The 18,269-nt window shown below is 42.0% G+C and overlaps 3 protein-coding genes across 4 annotated transcripts in view; 1 reads left to right on the top strand and 2 right to left on the bottom strand.

Annotated features, from left to right (window-relative positions):
• Positions 1–1,145: 1,145 nt before the first annotated feature.
• On the bottom strand, positions 1,146–11,366 carry LOC117450102 (cysteine and glycine-rich protein 1-like). The gene is made up of 6 exons (XM_034088138.2): positions 11,057–11,366; positions 4,733–4,842; positions 3,880–4,048; positions 3,041–3,170; positions 2,863–2,959; positions 1,146–1,617 (listed from the first exon to the last, which is right to left on the bottom strand). The coding sequence occupies exons 2-6, from the start codon at positions 4,839–4,841 to the stop codon at positions 1,541–1,543; spliced, it is 582 nt and encodes a 193-aa protein (XP_033944029.1). The 5' UTR covers position 4,842; positions 11,057–11,366; the 3' UTR covers positions 1,146–1,540.
• Positions 9,555–18,269, top strand: part of nav1a (neuron navigator 1a) — a 91,499-nt gene continuing 82,784 nt past the window's right edge. The window contains exon 1 of one of the 2 annotated variants that reach the window (XM_034088055.2): positions 9,555–10,207. The gene's annotated coding sequence lies outside the window, so the exon portion shown is untranslated. Of the gene's footprint in view, positions 10,208–18,214 lie in introns of those variants that run through there. The other variant, XM_034088054.1, reaches the window with a different exon arrangement.
• LOC117450081 (uncharacterized) lies at positions 13,117–16,429 on the bottom strand. The gene is made up of 8 exons (XM_034088105.1): positions 16,024–16,429; positions 15,733–15,930; positions 15,561–15,647; positions 14,828–15,081; positions 14,422–14,544; positions 13,803–13,943; positions 13,540–13,675; positions 13,117–13,436 (listed from the first exon to the last, which is right to left on the bottom strand). The coding sequence occupies exons 1-8, from the start codon at positions 16,049–16,051 to the stop codon at positions 13,219–13,221; spliced, it is 1,185 nt and encodes a 394-aa protein (XP_033943996.1). The 5' UTR covers positions 16,052–16,429; the 3' UTR covers positions 13,117–13,218.

Here is an 18,269-nt window from a genome sequence, read left to right as displayed (position 1 = left end):
TAGCACATGGACATGTTACACTTTATAAGCACACTACATTAGGCTCTTTGCCACAAAATACGTGTGAAAAATCACAAATAAACACAGTGTGAACCTTGAGCATCCCCCCCACTAATGCTTTAAATGCAAACCGGCCCCAGGTTTGCAGTAAGCTGGGCATGGCCTGTCAGATGCTAGTGGCTCGGGTAGTGTTTATAAACAGAATTACTCATGTTAATCATGTTTTCATTCTGCTTATTATTAATGCAAAACAAGTTGGATTTAGATTGTCTGCTAATGAAGGCTACTTTGGAATTTGCCAGAATGTGTTATATTGCCAAATGCCGGTTCAACCGGCTTCCATATATAATTAAACCGGTTTAAGCTCTTAAACAGGACAAGACCAGTAAAACCAGAGGCCTGTACGACGAAGCCAGTTCAACAGACCCTGATATCTTGAGTCATCTGGCTCAACTACCCCTAACAAGCTCCATCTGGCTAGGTGGTCCTACGATGCTGGTTATCACCTCGGTAAGGTTTCTCTGTCCGGCTACGAGTCGAGCACGTTCACATGAAAAGGGCGGGGTTAGCAATATTTTACCAATCAGAAACATGGAGAAGCATACTGACAGCAGAACGGTATACCTCTTGAATTAAAGAATCATGAGTAACGATAAGTAATGATAGTAACTATCATGTTAGACAAATCTCAGGAATTAAAATGTTAAACATCCATGACTTAAAACACTTAATCCAGAATAAAAGCCTCATAGTTGCAGCTGCAAGGTGCAGGAAGAATGGTTGGTAAAACAAAACGACCAACTGTTTGAATGAATTAACAGGTAACCTGTTAATATATTCATTCAAACAGTGAGGCAGTGATATCATAAACCTGTTACAGGTTTATGATATCACTGCCTCATTTAAGACTTGAGTGGATCTGGTTTGAATTACACTTGAGTTTGTTTTTGAGTATGATCTGAATGACTTTGCTCCACTTACTTATGTTACAGAAGATATTTAAGTACGCTTGCTTGCCGCAAATGTCATAATAGTGAGATAGTTCGGAAGATAGGCAGTGATATTCTATTAATTTACACGGTCACACACACAGGTCATTCTCATGTTTTGAATTTTATTTCTGCACTCAATAAAAACTCCTGCCATTAAAATATTTCAACCTCATTTATTGTGATGTTGTTTGGTAAGCATAAAATACAGGAAAGCAGTTTTTACTCTATGATGTAGAATATGAAAAAGAGATCTAGATTGCAGACGTAAAAACAGTTATAGCAGGTAGTGAAAATCATGAAAGCAGCGTTTAACAGAAAATAAATGTTTCAGTATTAAACTTTGGTTATTTATAAAGATTGACTGTTGCAGCACTATTGATTGTATTTGTTCTTTATGAGGCAGAGATGGGGTTATGTTTCCCACTGTACAATCTTATGATGCAGCTTTTCATCAAGCGTTTGTCTTTCAGGTTGGGTGGCAGCAGTCTGTTCTCTGCAGGAAGCCGGCAGTACTGCAGCTCTCTGGGAACCTGAAGATCCTGGGGTCTCTACTGAGTGTGCGACAGGGCCCCGGCTCCCTGTCCATAGCCAAATCCTTTGGGGCCAAAATGTTTGCCATAACAGGCTGCAGAAAAGAAAAGGTAATTAAAAACAAATCCCCCACACGGTGGTATCAACATCATATCCTCAAATGTCTTCTTTCTTTCCTGAATGATAAAATGTTTGCAAAATTAGAGATTAAATCCATTTTTTCCGCTCTGTTGGCTCTCGATTGAAAATTCAAAAGTAAAAGCGGATATGTATAAAAAGAATACAACAACTTATTGTTCTATCCTCATCGACAGGAGAGTGTTTGAGGGTTCTTGTAAACAGACATTTTGACTCATCACAGCATGAAAAGCACAAGTGGTACTGATACCAGTGAGTAAGCCAGCATTAATGATACTAAACCTTAGCACTTGCTCAGCTTAATGGAGTACAGCCATCATCACTCATTTCTTAATCCTGAAAATTGTACTGTATCGTTGTGTACTTGAGGATTTACTTATGTTTAGGGCCCTCTGCTGTTTTCTTGTATGCATTAAAACCTACTCTCTGGCCACTTACAGTACAACACATTGCAGTTTATGTTCTCTCATTTTAGATGGGACATTTCAGTTATGCATCTTATAATTTCCCCCTTATCTCAAGGATTTGCAATCTTGCTTTTATAATAGTCATACATCATATCCTTTCAGACTAATTCAGCCTGAATGGATCAAGATGGGTTGTCCTACACAACTCTGGACCAGCATTAAAAACAGGTCTGAAAGCAAATTACTATACAGTTACCATACAGTAAAATCACTAGGCCTATCTATATATAATAGACTAATGGGCCACAACTTGTAGGCCTCTTAAACAGGAATTCAATCTAAACAAGCATGTTGCAAATCCTGTTCTATTAGGTCTGGTTTATTTATATATTGTTTAGCCAGTTTAACGGATGTGTATTGAACCTAGAGCTGCACAATATACAAGTTTTTATCCTCAACACAATGTCATTTTGGGCGATGAAGACACTGCAAAAGACCGCAATATTAAAATTGAGTTAGTTGAAAAAGTCAGTAAAAAACTGCCCTTTAAAACGGAATCATCCATCTTTTTGATCACTATAATCTTGTTCAATATGTTTGATAAAACTATGTTGGGATTACTTTCCTACAAGCAATGTGTTGTATTTTAGCCAAATACTGAAAGCAGCAGTATTGCACAACTGAGTACACTTTCATATCTGTTAATTATTGCAAGTAATATCCTTAACGCAATATCCTTAACGCAATATCCAGCAATGTAGCAAAAGTCTTGAGTTAAATGTGTCAGTTTTTACATTTGCAGTAGATTTCCCCGTCCTTATCAGCTTGTGTGGTTGACTCCAGGCTCTTATTGCACGTGGCGCAGGTGAAGCATCCAACCTTATGCCATGACTGTAAATAAATAGAAGATACATTTAAAACGTTTTTTTGCAAGCGTCCACACATGTGTTTGATTGTGTGTGTTTTCCGTACATTCCCAGCTCCAATCACTTTCTCCGCAGCGTAGACGGCCTTGCCGCAGCGAGAACATTTGTCCGACCCCCCAAACTTCTGAGCCAGTTTAGACGGGTTTGGGTTGCTGGTTGGATGATGGGGAGCAGGTCTGACGTAGACAGAGAGAAAACTTGTTTATAAATAATAATAATAATAATAATAATACTAATCTTTACTTACAGTAATAGCACCTTTCATACAATAAGTGCAGTTCAAAGTGCTTCACATAGACATTTGACAGAAAATTGATATACAATAGAATACAGTTACCAGTAAAATACATAAAAACAAACAAAAAATAGCATAGAGTAGACATGTAAAAAATACATTTAGATTAAAGGTACACGATGAAATTGTGCATCAAAATGAGGATAGTGCAAATTCAACACACAATCGGCTGACAGGTTCAAATGTATCGCATTCGCAATTCATTGAGAAAGTGCAGCAGAGAGCCGGAGTTTGCTTCCTAAAAGGCTAAATTGTACAAATGTGTTTTGCGTTTATTTTTTTAAACTTCCACCGAACTGGCTTCCCTGAGGTCTATAGGTATTTGTTTCCGTAGTTAATGAAAGCTGCCTCACCAAACTTCTTTGTACCGCTGTTTCTGGGAACTTCTAATAAACCGGCAGCAGAGGATCGCAGTGTTCCTGATGGTTTGTAGCTTACAAGGGAGTTAATAATATAGCTTGGACCTTGCCCATTAAGGGCCTTATATGTCAGGACCTTAACAACAACCCTAAAGTAAACAGGATTGTTAGGATAAACAGGATAAAGCACCTTAAAGGGATGGAGGAAGTGTGTGTCGGTGTGTTACTCACTCCTCATGTGTAATGCCTAGAGACTCTCCCTTGTCCATACTGAGGGTCCCTGCTCCCTGGCCATAACCGTAGCCTTTTGGTCCATACTTCTTGCCGTAGCACCCTTTGCAGTAGACTTCATCCAGATGAACAGCTACAGTCGTGCTGTCCAAGTTCTTCCCACACACCACTGATAAAACACACACACACGCACACGCACACACTGTATGTTATCACAATGCATATTTGTCCACGTCTTGGAGCACAGTCATGTGTTTTTATAGGATTCCTAGTTTCCTTTTATGGAACGGCTCAATTTAAAAAGTATGTTCTCATCTAGATTCCACCACAGGAATGTTTGCTTACAACGCAGAAACACAAATAACTCCACTCAGTCCTCTATGAACCTACATATTTTTCAAGTTGAGGAAGAGAAATACCTTTTATAACCTATTTCAATGCATTTTTAAAAATGCTCATAACTTTTTACAGTATGATGCAAATTTGTTGTAGATGGTTGCTGGAAGAGTTATTTTTAATGTTTGGCCTCTGAGAATCAAAGAGTAAGTATCTCTTTTAGGACTCACTGATCAAATGTATACAAGAGGATATCTTTTATAGAAGAGAGAAATGTTCATACTTATAAGAATTACAAGAATAATCTACATTTTAACAGTGTATTTTACTTTCTCTTTAGGCAACCATGTAGTATAGCCTTTTATTTTATGCCGTTTCACGTATTCATGCCCTTATTTTCTTTCTGATTAGCTGAGCAGTTCACATTAGGTCGGTAATACTTGTGACTGTAATGACAAGTGTCAGTAGTTCAGTGGTTTCAGGTTGACTGACAGGAAGCAGCAAATAGTTTACTCACTGCAGAGGAAGCAGGACCTGTGGAAGCTCCGTCCGTCACAGAGTACCTCTTCTGCAAAGTACACTGTCTTATGGCAGCGGCCACACTTGTTTCCTCCTCCTAATGGCATCCTTTAATAATGCATACACAAACACAAACACATTGTTATTACAGCTATTTTTTGTTTCAGAGAGATATAGTGTTAAGATCTGTCTGTGTTGGTGTTTTGTCTTGTTTAGATCTGTCTGTGGTTCCCTGTCGTTAGGTTCCCTGGTGTGTCTGATTACCCGATTGTGTTCACCTGTGGCCCCTGTGTTTTCTCCTCCCTCCTCACCTGTGTCTTGTTTGTGTGATTAGTCTTGTGTATTTAAGTTCTGGTTTTTCTGGCTGTCTTTGTCGGTTCGTCTTGTGTATTGACGTGGTCTTCGGTGAGTGTCCTGTGCTGTCTTTGTGTATATATAGCCTTGGAATAAAGGAATTATTTTTACTCTAGTCTGCATTTGGGTCCTGCTTCCTGCACACCGTAACATTACGAACCGACCAACGATATGGGCCCAGCAGATCTGTTTGAGCAGGAACTAGTGGATTATACCATTTCTTTGTCTGACTACGCTCATCGATGGATAGGAGTGGTCAGGGTTCAGCAGCGAGATGCTGCTCTGGCAGATGCAGTCCACCTTACGCTGAGGAATCAAGATTTGGTTAAATTCTTACCGGCCTGGCTTTTGGATTACCTCACGGTTTGTTTTCCTGATCCTGATAGACCCAGGTTCCCTTTTTGATACCACACGTCCGTCTGGCGTCAGCCCCTGCTTCTCACCCAGTGTTTGCTACAGTCCAGGAGCCATTCACTGCTACTCGTCTGGCTTTTGGAGGTCCACAGAGCCTCCAAACGGCTCCTAAGAGGAGTCGCAAGGCCAGGTTAGCAGCACGAGCCCAAAAGGCCATGGTTCCAGAACCAGTTCAGCCCCCAGCAGCCATGGTTACAGCCCCAGTACAGGCCCCAGCAGCCATGGTTCCAGACTCAGTTCTGGCCCCAGCAGCCATGGTTCCAGACTCAGCTCTGGCCCCAGCTGCCATAGTCCCTACTCAAGTCCTTTCTCAAGTCCCTCTAGTCACTTCCCTAGTCCCTTCTCCAGTCCCCCCTTTAGTCACCTCTCTAGTCCCTTCTCTAGTCCCACCTCTAGTCCCTTCTCTAGTCCCACCTCGAGTCCCCTCTCCAGTTCCCTCTCAAGTCACCTCTCTAGTCAACAATCAAGTCACCTCTCGAGGTCCCTCTCAAGCCCTCTCTCGAGTCTCCTCTCGAGTCTCTTCTCAAGTCCCCTCTCGAGTCTCCGTTCAAGTTCCCTCTCAAGATCCCTCAAGTCATCTATCGAGTCTCCTCTCAAGTTCCCTCTCGAGTCTCCTCTCGAGTTCCCTCTCGAGTCCCCTCTCCAGTCACCTCTCGAGTCCCCTCTCCAGTCACCTCTCGAGTCCCCTCTCCAGTCACCTCTCGAGTCCCCTCTCAAGTTCTCTCTCGAGTTCCCACTCAAGTCCCTACTCAAGTACCGTTGGAGGTTCCGCTGGGGGTCCTGCCAAACCTTTGTCCTCTCCCGTTGGAGGTCCCGCCGTCTACTCTCCTGCCGGGGGTCCTGCCAGCTCCTTGTCCTGTCTCGTTGGAGGTCCCGCCGACTACTCTCCTGCCGGGGGTCCTGCCAACCCTTTGTCCTGTGCCGTTGGAGGCCCCGTCGACTACTCTCCTGTCGGGGGTCCTGCCAACCCTTTGTCCTCTCCCGTTGGAGGTCCCGCCGTCTACTCTCCTGCCGGGGGTCCTGCCAGCTCCTTGTCCTGTCTCGTTGGAGGCCCCGCCGACTACTCTCCTGCCGGGGGTCCTGCCAATCCTATGTCCTGTGCCGTTGGAGGCCCCGCCAACTACTCTCCTGCCGGGCGTCCTGCCAACCCTATGTCCTGTCCCGTTGGAGGTCCCGCCGACTGCTCTCCTGCCAGGGTTCCTGCCAATCCCGTGTCCTGGTCCTCTTCCGTGGGGGATCCTGCCGAGGCCTGTCCCACCAGCTCCGACACCGGGTCCTGCCCGGCCTCCGGTGCTGTCCCGTCAGCGTCTTCCTGCCCGGCCTCCGGAGCTGGCTGGTCTTCACCCTCGATCCCGGCCCTCTGAGAGCCGCAGTCTTCACCCTCGATCCTGGCCCCCTGAGAGCCACGGCCTTCGCCCTCGAGCCCGGCCCCCTGACTTTCCCGGCCGCAGTCTTCGCCCTCGAGCCCGGCCCCCTGAGAGCCGCGGTCTTCACCCTCGAGCCCTGCCCCCTGAGAGCCGCGGTCCTCGCCCTCGGGCCCGGCCCCCGGACTCTTCCTGCCACTGCCTTCGCCCCTCCATAACCCCCTTTTCAAACTCTGCCTTGCCGCCAGGCCGTCCGCCCGAGACCCCTTCCGGGTCCTCCGCTGTGCCCCTGCACTGTCAGCCCAAGCCCGTCCTCCAGACCCCCTCCACCCACCCTGTTGGCTCTAGTTCTGTGTCCCTCCTGTGGCCCCTGTGTTTTCTCCTCCCTCCTCACCTGTGTCTTGTTTGTGATTAGTCTTGTGTGTATTTAAGTTCTGGTTTTTCTGTCGGTCTTTGTCGCTTCGTCTTGTGTATTGACGTGGTCTTCGGTGAGTGTCCTGTTCTGTCTGTGTATATATATATAGCCTTGGAATAAAGGAATTATTTTTACTCTGGTCTGCATTTGGGTCCTGCTTCCTGCACACCGTAACATATAGCTTACGTTTAATTTGTTTGATTACAGTGGTAGAAAACGGCAATAATCTGTAACTAAAATAACATGTATTTCCTTTCAAGGCATACATATATTCTTGGTTTGAAGGCCTGTCATTTAGTGGAACTACACTTTTTACATTACATTGCATTTAGCTGACGCTTTTATCCAAAGCGACTTACAATAAGCGCATTCGACCAGGAAGTTACAAACTTGAAGAAAACAGAATCATATAAGTACATCAGGTTTCATAGAGCCAAGCCTTTCAAGTGCTACTCAACTGGCTTTAGGTAAGCCAGTCCTTTATTAGTATACAAGTGCTTTGTTAATAGTTCTATCGCTCGAAGTGGAGTCGAAAGAGATGAGTTCAGTCTGCGCCGGAAGGTGTGTAAGCTATCTGCTGTCCTGATTTCAATGGGGAGCTCATTCCACCATTTTGGAGCCAGGATAGCAAACCCACGTGTTTTTGCTGATGGGAACTTGGGTCCCCATCGCAGCGAGTCGTTTGGCTGATGCAGAGCGGAGTGTACGTGCTGGGGTGTATGGTTTAACCATGTACTTTGAATAGAAAAACAAATGTATCAAACTAATTCATTCCTTTACTCAACCATCAGAGTAAACACATTGAAAAGAGTTTCTGCTGTAAGAAACCAATTTAAACTTACAGATTTGGTTGCCTGTAATTTTGGCTTTGTAAAGCCAGCCCAGAGACTCTAGTTTTACTCCTGCCCGTTTTCTGTGGCTTTAAGACAAGCAACCCAGCAGTGAAGCAGAACATTCAAGAACAAAATCCTTTTTCCTTGTTGGTTGTCAATAGGCTAGAGGTGATTTCCTTGGAAAACGTTAGACAGTAAGTGTAGAAATAATGTCAAAACATGAGGTTTTGAGGAGTCTTAGTTGTTGGAATGTGAAAGACCCTGGCATCCTGCCGGTTTCTACCCAATGTGTTTCCAGACATGACCCTCCCAATCCATTCTAGTGTATCCACATCCACATTCCTGACCGTGAAAACCCTCCCTCCTCCCGCCCCAGACTCACACCCTCTACTCTCTGCCTGTGTCCGACTCATGACTTCTGCAGATTTCTTAATCTAAGTTGTAGGTGTTTTCTACAAGTCAGGAAATATGTTAAAAGGCAGCTTTTTCTGTTAAGTTGAGCTCTAAAAGCAGAATATGATCTAAGGCTATTTCCATCACCCTTAGACACACCCCCTGCATTTACCTGACACACCAAACTATCTATCTTTATTTCCTCAAAAGTAAATACAACACCCCAAAGTCAAACATAACTTCTTTGCTGCTGGCACAAGAATGCTTCCTAATGTGAATACAAGCTCATGGTATGATGTTAAATCATAGCTTGGAGAAAAGTATGGGTGGAGCATAGGGGTGTAACGGTATCCGTATTCGTCCCGTACCGTCACGGTTCGGACGTCACGGTTCGGCACATGCAGCCACACGACGAATGCGCCTTTTTTTTTTTACGAGTGGGAAAAAAGTCTGTCAGGGCAGTATCCATTACACTATTTATAATCCAGGGGGCGGTATTGCGCCTAAAAACTGTTTGCCAGCCGCCTTTAAACAACAAATGAAGAACAAGAAGAAACAACAAAACGAACAAATACAAGAAGAAGAAAAGTTAGTTTTGAGTTCAGATAACACACAGAAGCTAGAACCCACCTGCTTCTTTGTGTGGGAACATTTCGGGTTCCCTGTGGACTACAATAACGATGGAGTGGTGGATCGGACGAGGACGGTGTGTCGGCGTTATTAGACAGCGGTGCGGTATGCTAATTATGCATTTGGGACTTTTCTTTTTCTTGTTGTACCGAACCCGTACCGAACCGTGACCCCCAAACCGAGGTACGTACCGAACCGTGAATTCTGTGAACCGTTACACCCCTGAGCATTGTGTGACTGTCTGCTGCGACACTGTGACTTTCCGTCTTTGTAAGCACACAAGAAAAGGTACTGCTGTTTTCTGGGATGTAACTGGAATGGATGGTGACTTTAATCCCTGGTGATGTACGTTAATTATATGTTCTACTGTTAGATAGAACAAATGTACTGTTCAATAATAAACTATAAAACCATCAGGATTCTTATTATTTTGCACCTACCATATCAAAGTTCTACCAATAAGGCCTTTTAAAAACGTATCTTTTATTTAGCTTGATCATTGAGTTTCTGGCTTTTTTATTGAACTATTTTATTTGAAAGGCTTCCATAGTCATAATTGAAATTAAAACTGATGTGGTCTGAAACTGACTAGCACTACCACAGAAGTCTGAACTGAGTAAGATTCAGGGAAACGATGGTGAAGCAGAAGAAGTATAGGAAATGAAACAAAGAGCAAAATCAAAGGCCTTGATTATTTATGTTCTATCAGAGAGAATACATATTAACAGCACCACTGAAGCCAACTCACAAATCAAGTTCATTTGATGTAAAGGTAATGCAGTTCGTATACTACAGTACTGGAAGCAGAACCTGAACTTGTTTTACTGAAAGTAATAGCAGACATTTCAGGGATATTGTTGTGTCAGGCATTGATAGAGCAACAACCGTTTAAAGCCTTCCAGCAGACTAACTAGAACATTTGACTTGATGTCAGATCTCAAATACATCTCACACTCTTTTGTTGTTTTACAGCAATTGGGAGCAAGACGATCAATGAGGAGCAGAACAAGAGGGAAGGAGCTTGGACATGAGAAGAGTTTTGATGAAGACGTCAGTAAGTAAACAGAAAGGTGAGAACAATGGGATGATTGAATAAACTTAGTCAATATTTATTTTGATTTCTACATATAAGGGCCCTTCTAACTTATGTCACGTCATCTCAAAGGGTTAATGTGAGTGACTGGGTTGTCAGTTGTCAATCTGACCTTAAACAGAAAGGCATAGAGAAGTGAAACAAATTGATAAAGTAATAACAAGCACTCTAACTTCACTAAAGGTTATAAGAGCCATAACTCTGTTTAAAACGGAGGCTGTTGCTGGTCTTTCAGAGGTAAATATCAAGTATTCACTTTGAACATAACATTAATTCCAGTTCTCTGCTAAATGATTTAAGGCAGTCTTTTTGAAAATGATTGCAGCTACATCTAGATAATTGTGGCTCTGCAAGTTTAGACAGATTAACAGGAATGCTCAAACAAACCAGAGTGAATGAGAGGTAAGAAGTGGAAACAAAGGAGGAAGTCAGAACATGAGGTCAATGTGACTTTGGTGACATATGTGCAATAGGCTGAGAATAACATCAGTAGGATTACTATTTAATTCTATATACATTTCTACACTTCGTGGCCCACACCAGAGAGCTTACATATGTGTGAATACTTTATTTGTCTTGTATTGCGCATTAGTGTTCCACATTGTGTTACTGTTAAGCTGCACACATTGATACAGCTTTACAAACTCTAATGCATGATAGCTGTTCAAACTAAAGAGGCTCTTCTGATCTGACTTGCATGAAAAATACATTCAGATTATGAACGAGTGTTTTTCCCATCATGCAACCGTACAAAGAGCAGGAAATTAGATACAGTTAGAGGCAAGCAGGAAGCTTAAACAGGCTGAAATATATTTACATTGCTTACCTGCAGTTGTAGGTGCTGTCAGTCAGTGATGATGGACAAGTTGAAGTTTGATTCCTTGAACAGAGAAAGGCAGCACTGGGGTGTGTTCAGGAAACAGGCGATCCAGAGAAAGGTGGAGGAGTTGCACCTTTAAAAGTAGCGTAGTCACTAACCTAGATTTGATGTCTTTATCCCTAAAAAATACAAAGAGACTCAGACAGAGTTGTTCTTTTGTGCCTCTCCACTTTTCCGCTGTTCCAGATGGGCTGAAAGGGAGGTGGTTCTGAGCTACTGCTGCAGGCTGCAAACCTACTGCTGCGTGTTGAGCAACAGGGGAGTTTCTGACTGACTGGCCGAGAGAGAGAGAGAGAGAGAGAGAGAGAGAGAGAGAGAGAGAGAGAGAGAGAGAGAGAGAGAGAGAGAGAGAGAGAGAGAGAGAGAGAGAGAGAGAGAGAGAGAGACCTTCTAAAAACTAGAGGCAGAACTGACAGTGCCAAACACACACACACACATTTTGGCTATCATCAGCTTTCCATCCAAAATCTTGCCATACTGCCTCAGCTTCAGTTTCTTTGAGACTGACTTTGCCATGTCTTGCTTATCATCACAAATTGTTTACACTATAAACACAGCGTGAACCGTGCTCTTCCCCCCCCCCCCCCCCATCCCACCACCACTTTACATGTGATCTCTGTTATGTTACCAGCCTCAGACTTGTAGTAAGTTGTGCATGGCCTGGCAGACACTGGTGTCTCTCGTTTATACACCAACATCATTATGTTAATCCTAAAGAACGTGACATATTGACAAATGCCGGTTCAACCGGTTTCAATATAATTAAACCGGTTAAAACTCATAGACAGGACAAAACTTGAAAGAACAAAAAAAGTAGCCCGACTCCAGAGTAAACACCTTCCAGCTCTTGATGGAATGTTCTTGTTCTACATGATAAGGTGATGAGCCTTTAACAGATAACCAGTTTAAAAAGTTGAATGGTATCAGCTGTTGTCCCTCTTACTCAGGAGGCAATCTCAAAGTCATTCCAGCCTTTGTACTTTATCACCACAACCTTAAATGACCTTTGAGAGGTCGCTGGTAAAGGTCCCTCTGATTTGCTTAATGGATGAGAAACCATTCATAGAAATGGATTGAGGAAAGCAGAGATTAGTCACAAAGTCACTCTGATTTGCCTCTGCTACCATCGTGTGGTCATTGTGGGCACTAACCACCGGTACAAAAACAAGGCCATTGTTGTCCATTGAAAGGGACAACTTATTGTATGATTCCAACTTACCGTTTTTTAAATGATTAATTAATATGATGATTTGTTTTCACATTGTCAGAAAATAACTAATCGGGAAAGTTTCAAATGTTTGGCCTTTTCAAAAGCAAAGACAGTCCCAACCTTCATTTATTCTGCTATCTTGAAAATAAGTTAATATTTTACAACAAATACTCACAATTTGAAGCTAAGGCCAATGATTTATATTTACATTTATGCTTAAAACAGGAACTTCCCTGACTTTATACATCAGTGTGTTTACAGGTCTTATACTGTAGATACAACTCAATATGTGACAATGATATGACAACCCAATGCAACATCAATGTAGTAATCTTTTAAACGAGGATTTCACAATCAAAATGGTTGCCAGTGGACTAATATATCAGTGACTTATTTCAGCACTAAATTAATAATTTGTTACTAATACTTTAGTTTTCAAGTGATATTCTATTAATTTACACGGTCACAGTTTATTGCTTACCCGCATACAGCAGTTTAAACTGTGTTTTCCTTATCCTGTAATCGGAACCGACGGCATTGTGTTTCCACTCTCGCACGCACGCACACACACACACACACACACACACACACACACACACACACACACACACACACACACACACACACACACACACACACACACACACACACACACACACACACACACACACACACACACACACACACACACACACACACACACACACACACACACACACACACACACACACACACACACACACACACACACACACACACACACACACACACACACACACACACACACACACACACATTTAACGTTCCACACATTTAATTGACATACTTTTAAAGTGATTCTTGTAATCATTATGACTCTCATCTGTCCTTCAAGTAAGTAAGTAAACATAATTCTCCTTCAGATACAACCAAACCCACTGTAACTGGTTGATATGCATGCGCACAAGTCCTCATCAAATGTTTTGTACAAGGTGTAATGCCTAGGGAGCCTCAGATTCTCAAAACAAGTTAAAGCTGTCGGGAGAGGGGCCTCGACTATTTCCACTCTCATCTCTGTGGCCGGCACCTCCCATCCCATCCAGAACTTCATGAGGCTCTTAAGCTCAGCGGAAGATGCTGTGTTAAAGAGAAATGGCTGATCAGTTAAGACAGAATCTGCTGAAACGCTTCAACGCTACAGTAGCTTAAAAGGTTATACAGAAAACATAATCATGCGTACCATTTTCAATGAATGTTTTCAAGAACCCAGATACTCGACATACATCCACGACATCGGCTTCGTCATCGTCCTCGACTCTGTAGCTCTCAAAGATGAAAGTTATAGATGAAGGCCAGATGATGCAATCCAAGATCATCTGATAACACACATGCAAATTCAGCTGTATTCAAAACAAACTAGTATACATTGTTGAAGATTACAGTCTCATAGGATTGGTTTGGCTAGGTGTTTGCGGCATTGGACTTCTGTTAAATGTGCTTTACCTGAGGTGTGACCTGTGCTTCTGATTCTCTGGGGAACAGGATTGGGATTACATCTCTTCTGTGAATGAGAAGCGACCACAGTCCTGTCTCTTTTAAGCCTTTTTGGAACTGATTGATTTGAGGCCTCGTTCGCTCGATGACCTGAAATACGGGAAACATGACATATTGTATACAAAATCAGTGATCTTCTCTGATGATTTATAGTTCAATTAAGATGTTTTGCGTTTCATTTCTGAACTCACAACAATTGTAGAACTTCATAAGCAAATATGAATGTCACTAAGGCCTCTGGCTTTAACAAAATTGATGTTTGAATGCTAAACATGTTTTGTTAGAATCTGTTGTGGATGCAGAGGGACTCCTGACGCTCAGATTTTGTCCCTCTTTTCTTGCTAACCAGTAGTCAACCGGGTATCTGGTTGACTACATGTGATTTGAAAAAAAAGGCTAAAATGTGCTTCAATGAGACTTCATCAACATTGAAAGACATCTGTCTCTAAATATAAATATGACTTGATAAGGATGTGAGAAACCCTCTTTGGAATACTTCTTTGGGACATGTTGTAATGACAGTGTATTTTGTGGTGAAGCTGTAGAATAAAGCAGAGTGAACATTTACAGCATGCAGGAGAAGCTTTTCAGACAGCCATTTCCTGTTGGTGGCGTTCGGTGCTGGCAGCTCCCACGACAGGCAGAGCTGATGGACGGCGTCAATATCTTTGAACTTGGCATCTCCTTCAAGCTGTAACAAAACATGATCAGATGAAGAGAGCATTTGAATTGGAAATATAATATATATTTTTCATGTTGACGGTTGAGTCTTTGAAGTACTAATCTTAAAGCTCTTTAGTTAACATATTAAGTCACTATAGCTGTTTGATGTTGTCCAAACTGGGTGTCAGTGGTATGGGACCACATTCGCGTGAAAAAGAATCACAAGCAGCACACTGTTTGTTTCTTTGGGAGGAGAGATCCAAAAACACACCTGAGAGCTTCCATATTGTAACTTTAAACTCAATGCTCACCATTTTCACAGTGTCTCGAATATCAAGGTCAGGGCAGTCCTGCAGTGTCAGAGGAGTGGTCTCCAGCGACCCTCCAAAGAGGATGTGAACAATGGCTGGGCTGAGTCCGGTGAAACTCGGGCCGCCGTGCAGGAAGGTGTGGCCGATCATCCGCCCCGCCACTGCGAACATGTCGTTATCCAGCAGTCCATCTGAAACTGAGGGGGTGAGGTGGTCGGGCTCACCTTCAAATACTTTTGTGATGGCTGCACTTCCTGAAACAGTGACAAATTGAGAGCACAAGTTTAATGCCAAAAAAGTTTTGAGATACATTGAAAAATTACCTTTAAGGCTGTAAGTGTGGATTTTGTATTTGACTTTAAGACTTCAACTCTTAGTTTTTAAAATCATTTTTATCATTCTTACATACTTGTCCCGTAAATCGTCTGTTCCTTTAATCATCAAGATTTGTAAGCCAGTTTTTTAAAGCCAAAATTAGTAAACCGTATTAGATTATCTATCTTTTTTTAATTAAATTAATAAACAGATCATTTTCTTTGATAGTTAACCTTTACATTTATATATTTAATTAACAGCAGCACTTGACGTTCATTATTTTTGCATATTGGCATAAATTGGCGCATTTAGCATTAGTTATCTCTATCATGATATCAACTTTTGAGTTTTATTCATTATGGCTTGTAACTTCTGAATATAGTCAGCATTGTTGTGTGTTTATGTTGTGTTGTCTAACCTAAGTTGATATGGAATCCACTCATTAGCTTGAAGATAACGGTTGACATCATGTGACGGTCGACCCCACTTCCTGTTGCAACATCACCTAGGAAGAAACAAACATTTTCAATCTTAATCTCTGAACTGATTTTCTTTTTAGAAGTAATGCCATATAATTTGTAAGGGACTACCTTGAAGTTTGCAAAGAAGCGGCGAAGTCCATCGAACATTGTCTCTTTTGTAGAACTTGACTAACGTTTGGTCCTGCTCCTCCTTGTCTTTTCGGATGTCCATGCTCAGAAAGAGGCTGTTGGATTCTCTGTCGCTGTAGAGAAGGTCTTGAGAAAATAGCCAACCAGCTTTTTTAGGATCTGACGCTGTTCTCCATTCTGAGACGGCACCAAAACAAGTGTTAGTACAAAGGTGAAGCCTAAAGGAACGACTTTTATGTAAGAAGATTAAATAAAATAAGAAAAGGCTACTTATGGTTGTTTCTTCTGTTCCTTCCATTTCCGTTGACGCTGATCGCTTGTAAAAGACAGTCCCCTCCAACAATCTGAGAGTAAAGCATCAGAGGAAGGTGTAAGGTAAATGGCAAACTGTAAGCAGATCCCCCGTGCTTCAGGTCAGTGTACAGAGCCCAGTACTACAGCATGTCAATACCAGCCCTGCCTTTAAACACGTCTTAACTAGAAACAGGTCAAACTGCAGGTCTGCTGTTTTAAAGGTATGCAGCCTTTCTTCTGAGGGACCCTCAGGCAGGAGTGAAATAAGAGCAGTGTTTACTCCACAACTCTCAGCTTACATGGATCTGACCATTGACTAAGCTAAATGTTTGAACTACTGGGTGTTGCTTTTTGAATTTGGATAATGGACATTAAGTTCTAACTAAACCTTGGTTCGATTTTATATCAAACAAATGTTTGCTGTTACAATTCTAAACTTTAGAATTTTCAATATATTTGTTCAATTGTAAACAATTCGTTCAATTCATAAAATGCTCTCGTCAACTACTATTGTTAAGTTACAGTACTACATCCATTTTGTTTTTTCCCCTGCTTGTTTAACTGAAAGATAATGTCAAACACTGAACATTTGATTCTAATGTACAGGTTATTATGGGAAACATGAACTGTGAAGTAATGTCAACTTTCCCAGAGTCAGATTATGAGAGATGCACTGGGACAGACATTTATAATGCATTAGGTGTATGCTGCTGTCCAACAGCAATATTAGGCTATCTGGGCTCAATTGAGTTTTCTATTGGAGCAAATAACATAATCATGACCCCATAGGCATCCATGAATTGTGGGAATTAAGCGAGTTCACTCAGAGGGGGGTGAAGGGTGCCTCTTCCCAAGCTTTGTCTGAGGGGAGGCCCACAGTCTCAGACTTTGAAAAAGGCTGCTGGAGTAATGAGTCATGGCTACGCAGCTTTGCAAATGTCAAGTCTAAAAAACCATAGACTTAAACGTGATTAAAACTCCAGCCATGCTAGAAGCTCTGTTAGGATCTATTTGTTCACAGTGTGTGATGTGTCTTTTTTTTTACCTTTTTTTTTTTATTTATTCTTTATTCACTTTATTTAGAGACACAACTCATTAAACATGTGGAAAATCTGCAGGGCAGTTCTGTACAGAGAGAACAGGAATAATAACGCTCTCAAATATATAAAAATCCATATTCAGGAGTTTAAATTGTCTATTTGTGGGTAATTTTTTTTTGAAACATATCTTTATTATAAACTGTGCAAAGAATATGTTACATTTATACATACACAAGTTTTAAAGTGTGTTTTAGTTTTAAAATGCAAGAAGACATTTTGTTTTATAATACTTTGTCGGAATCACAGTGTTGGACATATTGTGTAAAGAGTATTGAAAGTGTTGATTGAGAGGGTCGGTGTACACTCTCAGAATGAATCAGAAAAACACCCACGCATCATAACGATGTTCTACTGTCATTAATCTATATTACATTAAGCTGTTATTGCTAGTATTACAGTAGTAGATCTGCTTCTCTTGGCAGCTTCCCTCCTGTTGTGCAATTCTTCAAGATCCAACTGCTTTCCCTTTTTTAGTCTCAAATGTTCTCAGCAACATATTTAACATATTTTACTTTTAAGCTGTGGAATGAACAAAGTGTGTGATGCCAAGTTCAGATGCAGTCAAGCAGAGACAAACATGTTGTTGGTGAACTTGGCTGGTTATTTGATAGAAACTCTCACAGGGAACTTCCTCAAAGCCACATTACCCTCTGTTCCTTATCAGTACTTCCTCTGTGTTTTGTGTTGAATTCTTACACCATTTGACCTATTATTAAAATGTATTTTGTTCTGTAAGACTGCACATCTGGGGCCGCATGTCCCAGACAGTCATCATGTTAGAGTAGCGCCCCCCCATCCATCCAGATGCCCCTCGGGGTGACAGTGACACAAGTGTCCCATTGTTAAAACAGCGTCTCTCATGGGGGGGGGGGGGGGACATGCTTTGCCCCATAAAACACACACACACGCACACACACTCACACACTCCTCACAGGCGCTTGCACGCTGCTACCCATAATCCCTCTGTTACAAGTCACTTCCCGTTTCATGAGCCACTGAGACAAAGCAACAGATCATGAGTGTGTGTGTTGGGGCTTGTGGCTGATTTTAAATTGAGTTTCAAACGTTTGAATTCCCTGATGGGAGCTGACCAAAGCAGAAGGGGCGGGCCTTGAGATTAAT

The sequence above is a fragment of the Pseudochaenichthys georgianus genome, chromosome 7, assembly GCF_902827115.2.
Source record: "Pseudochaenichthys georgianus chromosome 7, fPseGeo1.2, whole genome shotgun sequence".
In the NCBI taxonomy this organism is placed as follows: domain Eukaryota; kingdom Metazoa; phylum Chordata; class Actinopteri; order Perciformes; family Channichthyidae; genus Pseudochaenichthys; species Pseudochaenichthys georgianus.
Note: the sequence above shows the minus strand (reverse complement) of the source record. Positions and strands in the feature narration are given on the sequence as shown.

Excerpts from the sequence above, each read along its gene's own strand:
- LOC117450102 (XM_034088138.2), bottom strand. The coding sequence starts at position 4,841 with ATGCCATTAGGAGGAGGAAACAAGTGTGGCCGCTGCCATAAGACAGTG. Across the intron at positions 4,049-4,732 it reads CAGGTCCTGCTTCCTCTGCA|TGGTGTGTGGGAAGAACTTG; the intron begins GTGAGTAAACTA and ends GTGTTTTATCAG. Across the intron at positions 2,960-3,040 it reads AAGTGATTGGAGCTGGGAAT|TCATGGCATAAGGTTGGATG; the intron begins GTACGGAAAACA and ends ATTTATTTACAG.
- LOC117450081 (XM_034088105.1), bottom strand. The coding sequence starts at position 16,051 with ATGGAAGGAACAGAAGAAACAACCATAA. Across the intron at positions 15,931-16,023 it reads AACAGAAGAAACAACCATAA|AATGGAGAACAGCGTCAGAT; the intron begins GTAGCCTTTTCT and ends GTGCCGTCTCAG. Across the intron at positions 15,648-15,732 it reads GCTTCTTTGCAAACTTCAAG|GTGATGTTGCAACAGGAAGT; the intron begins GTAGTCCCTTAC and ends GTTTCTTCCTAG.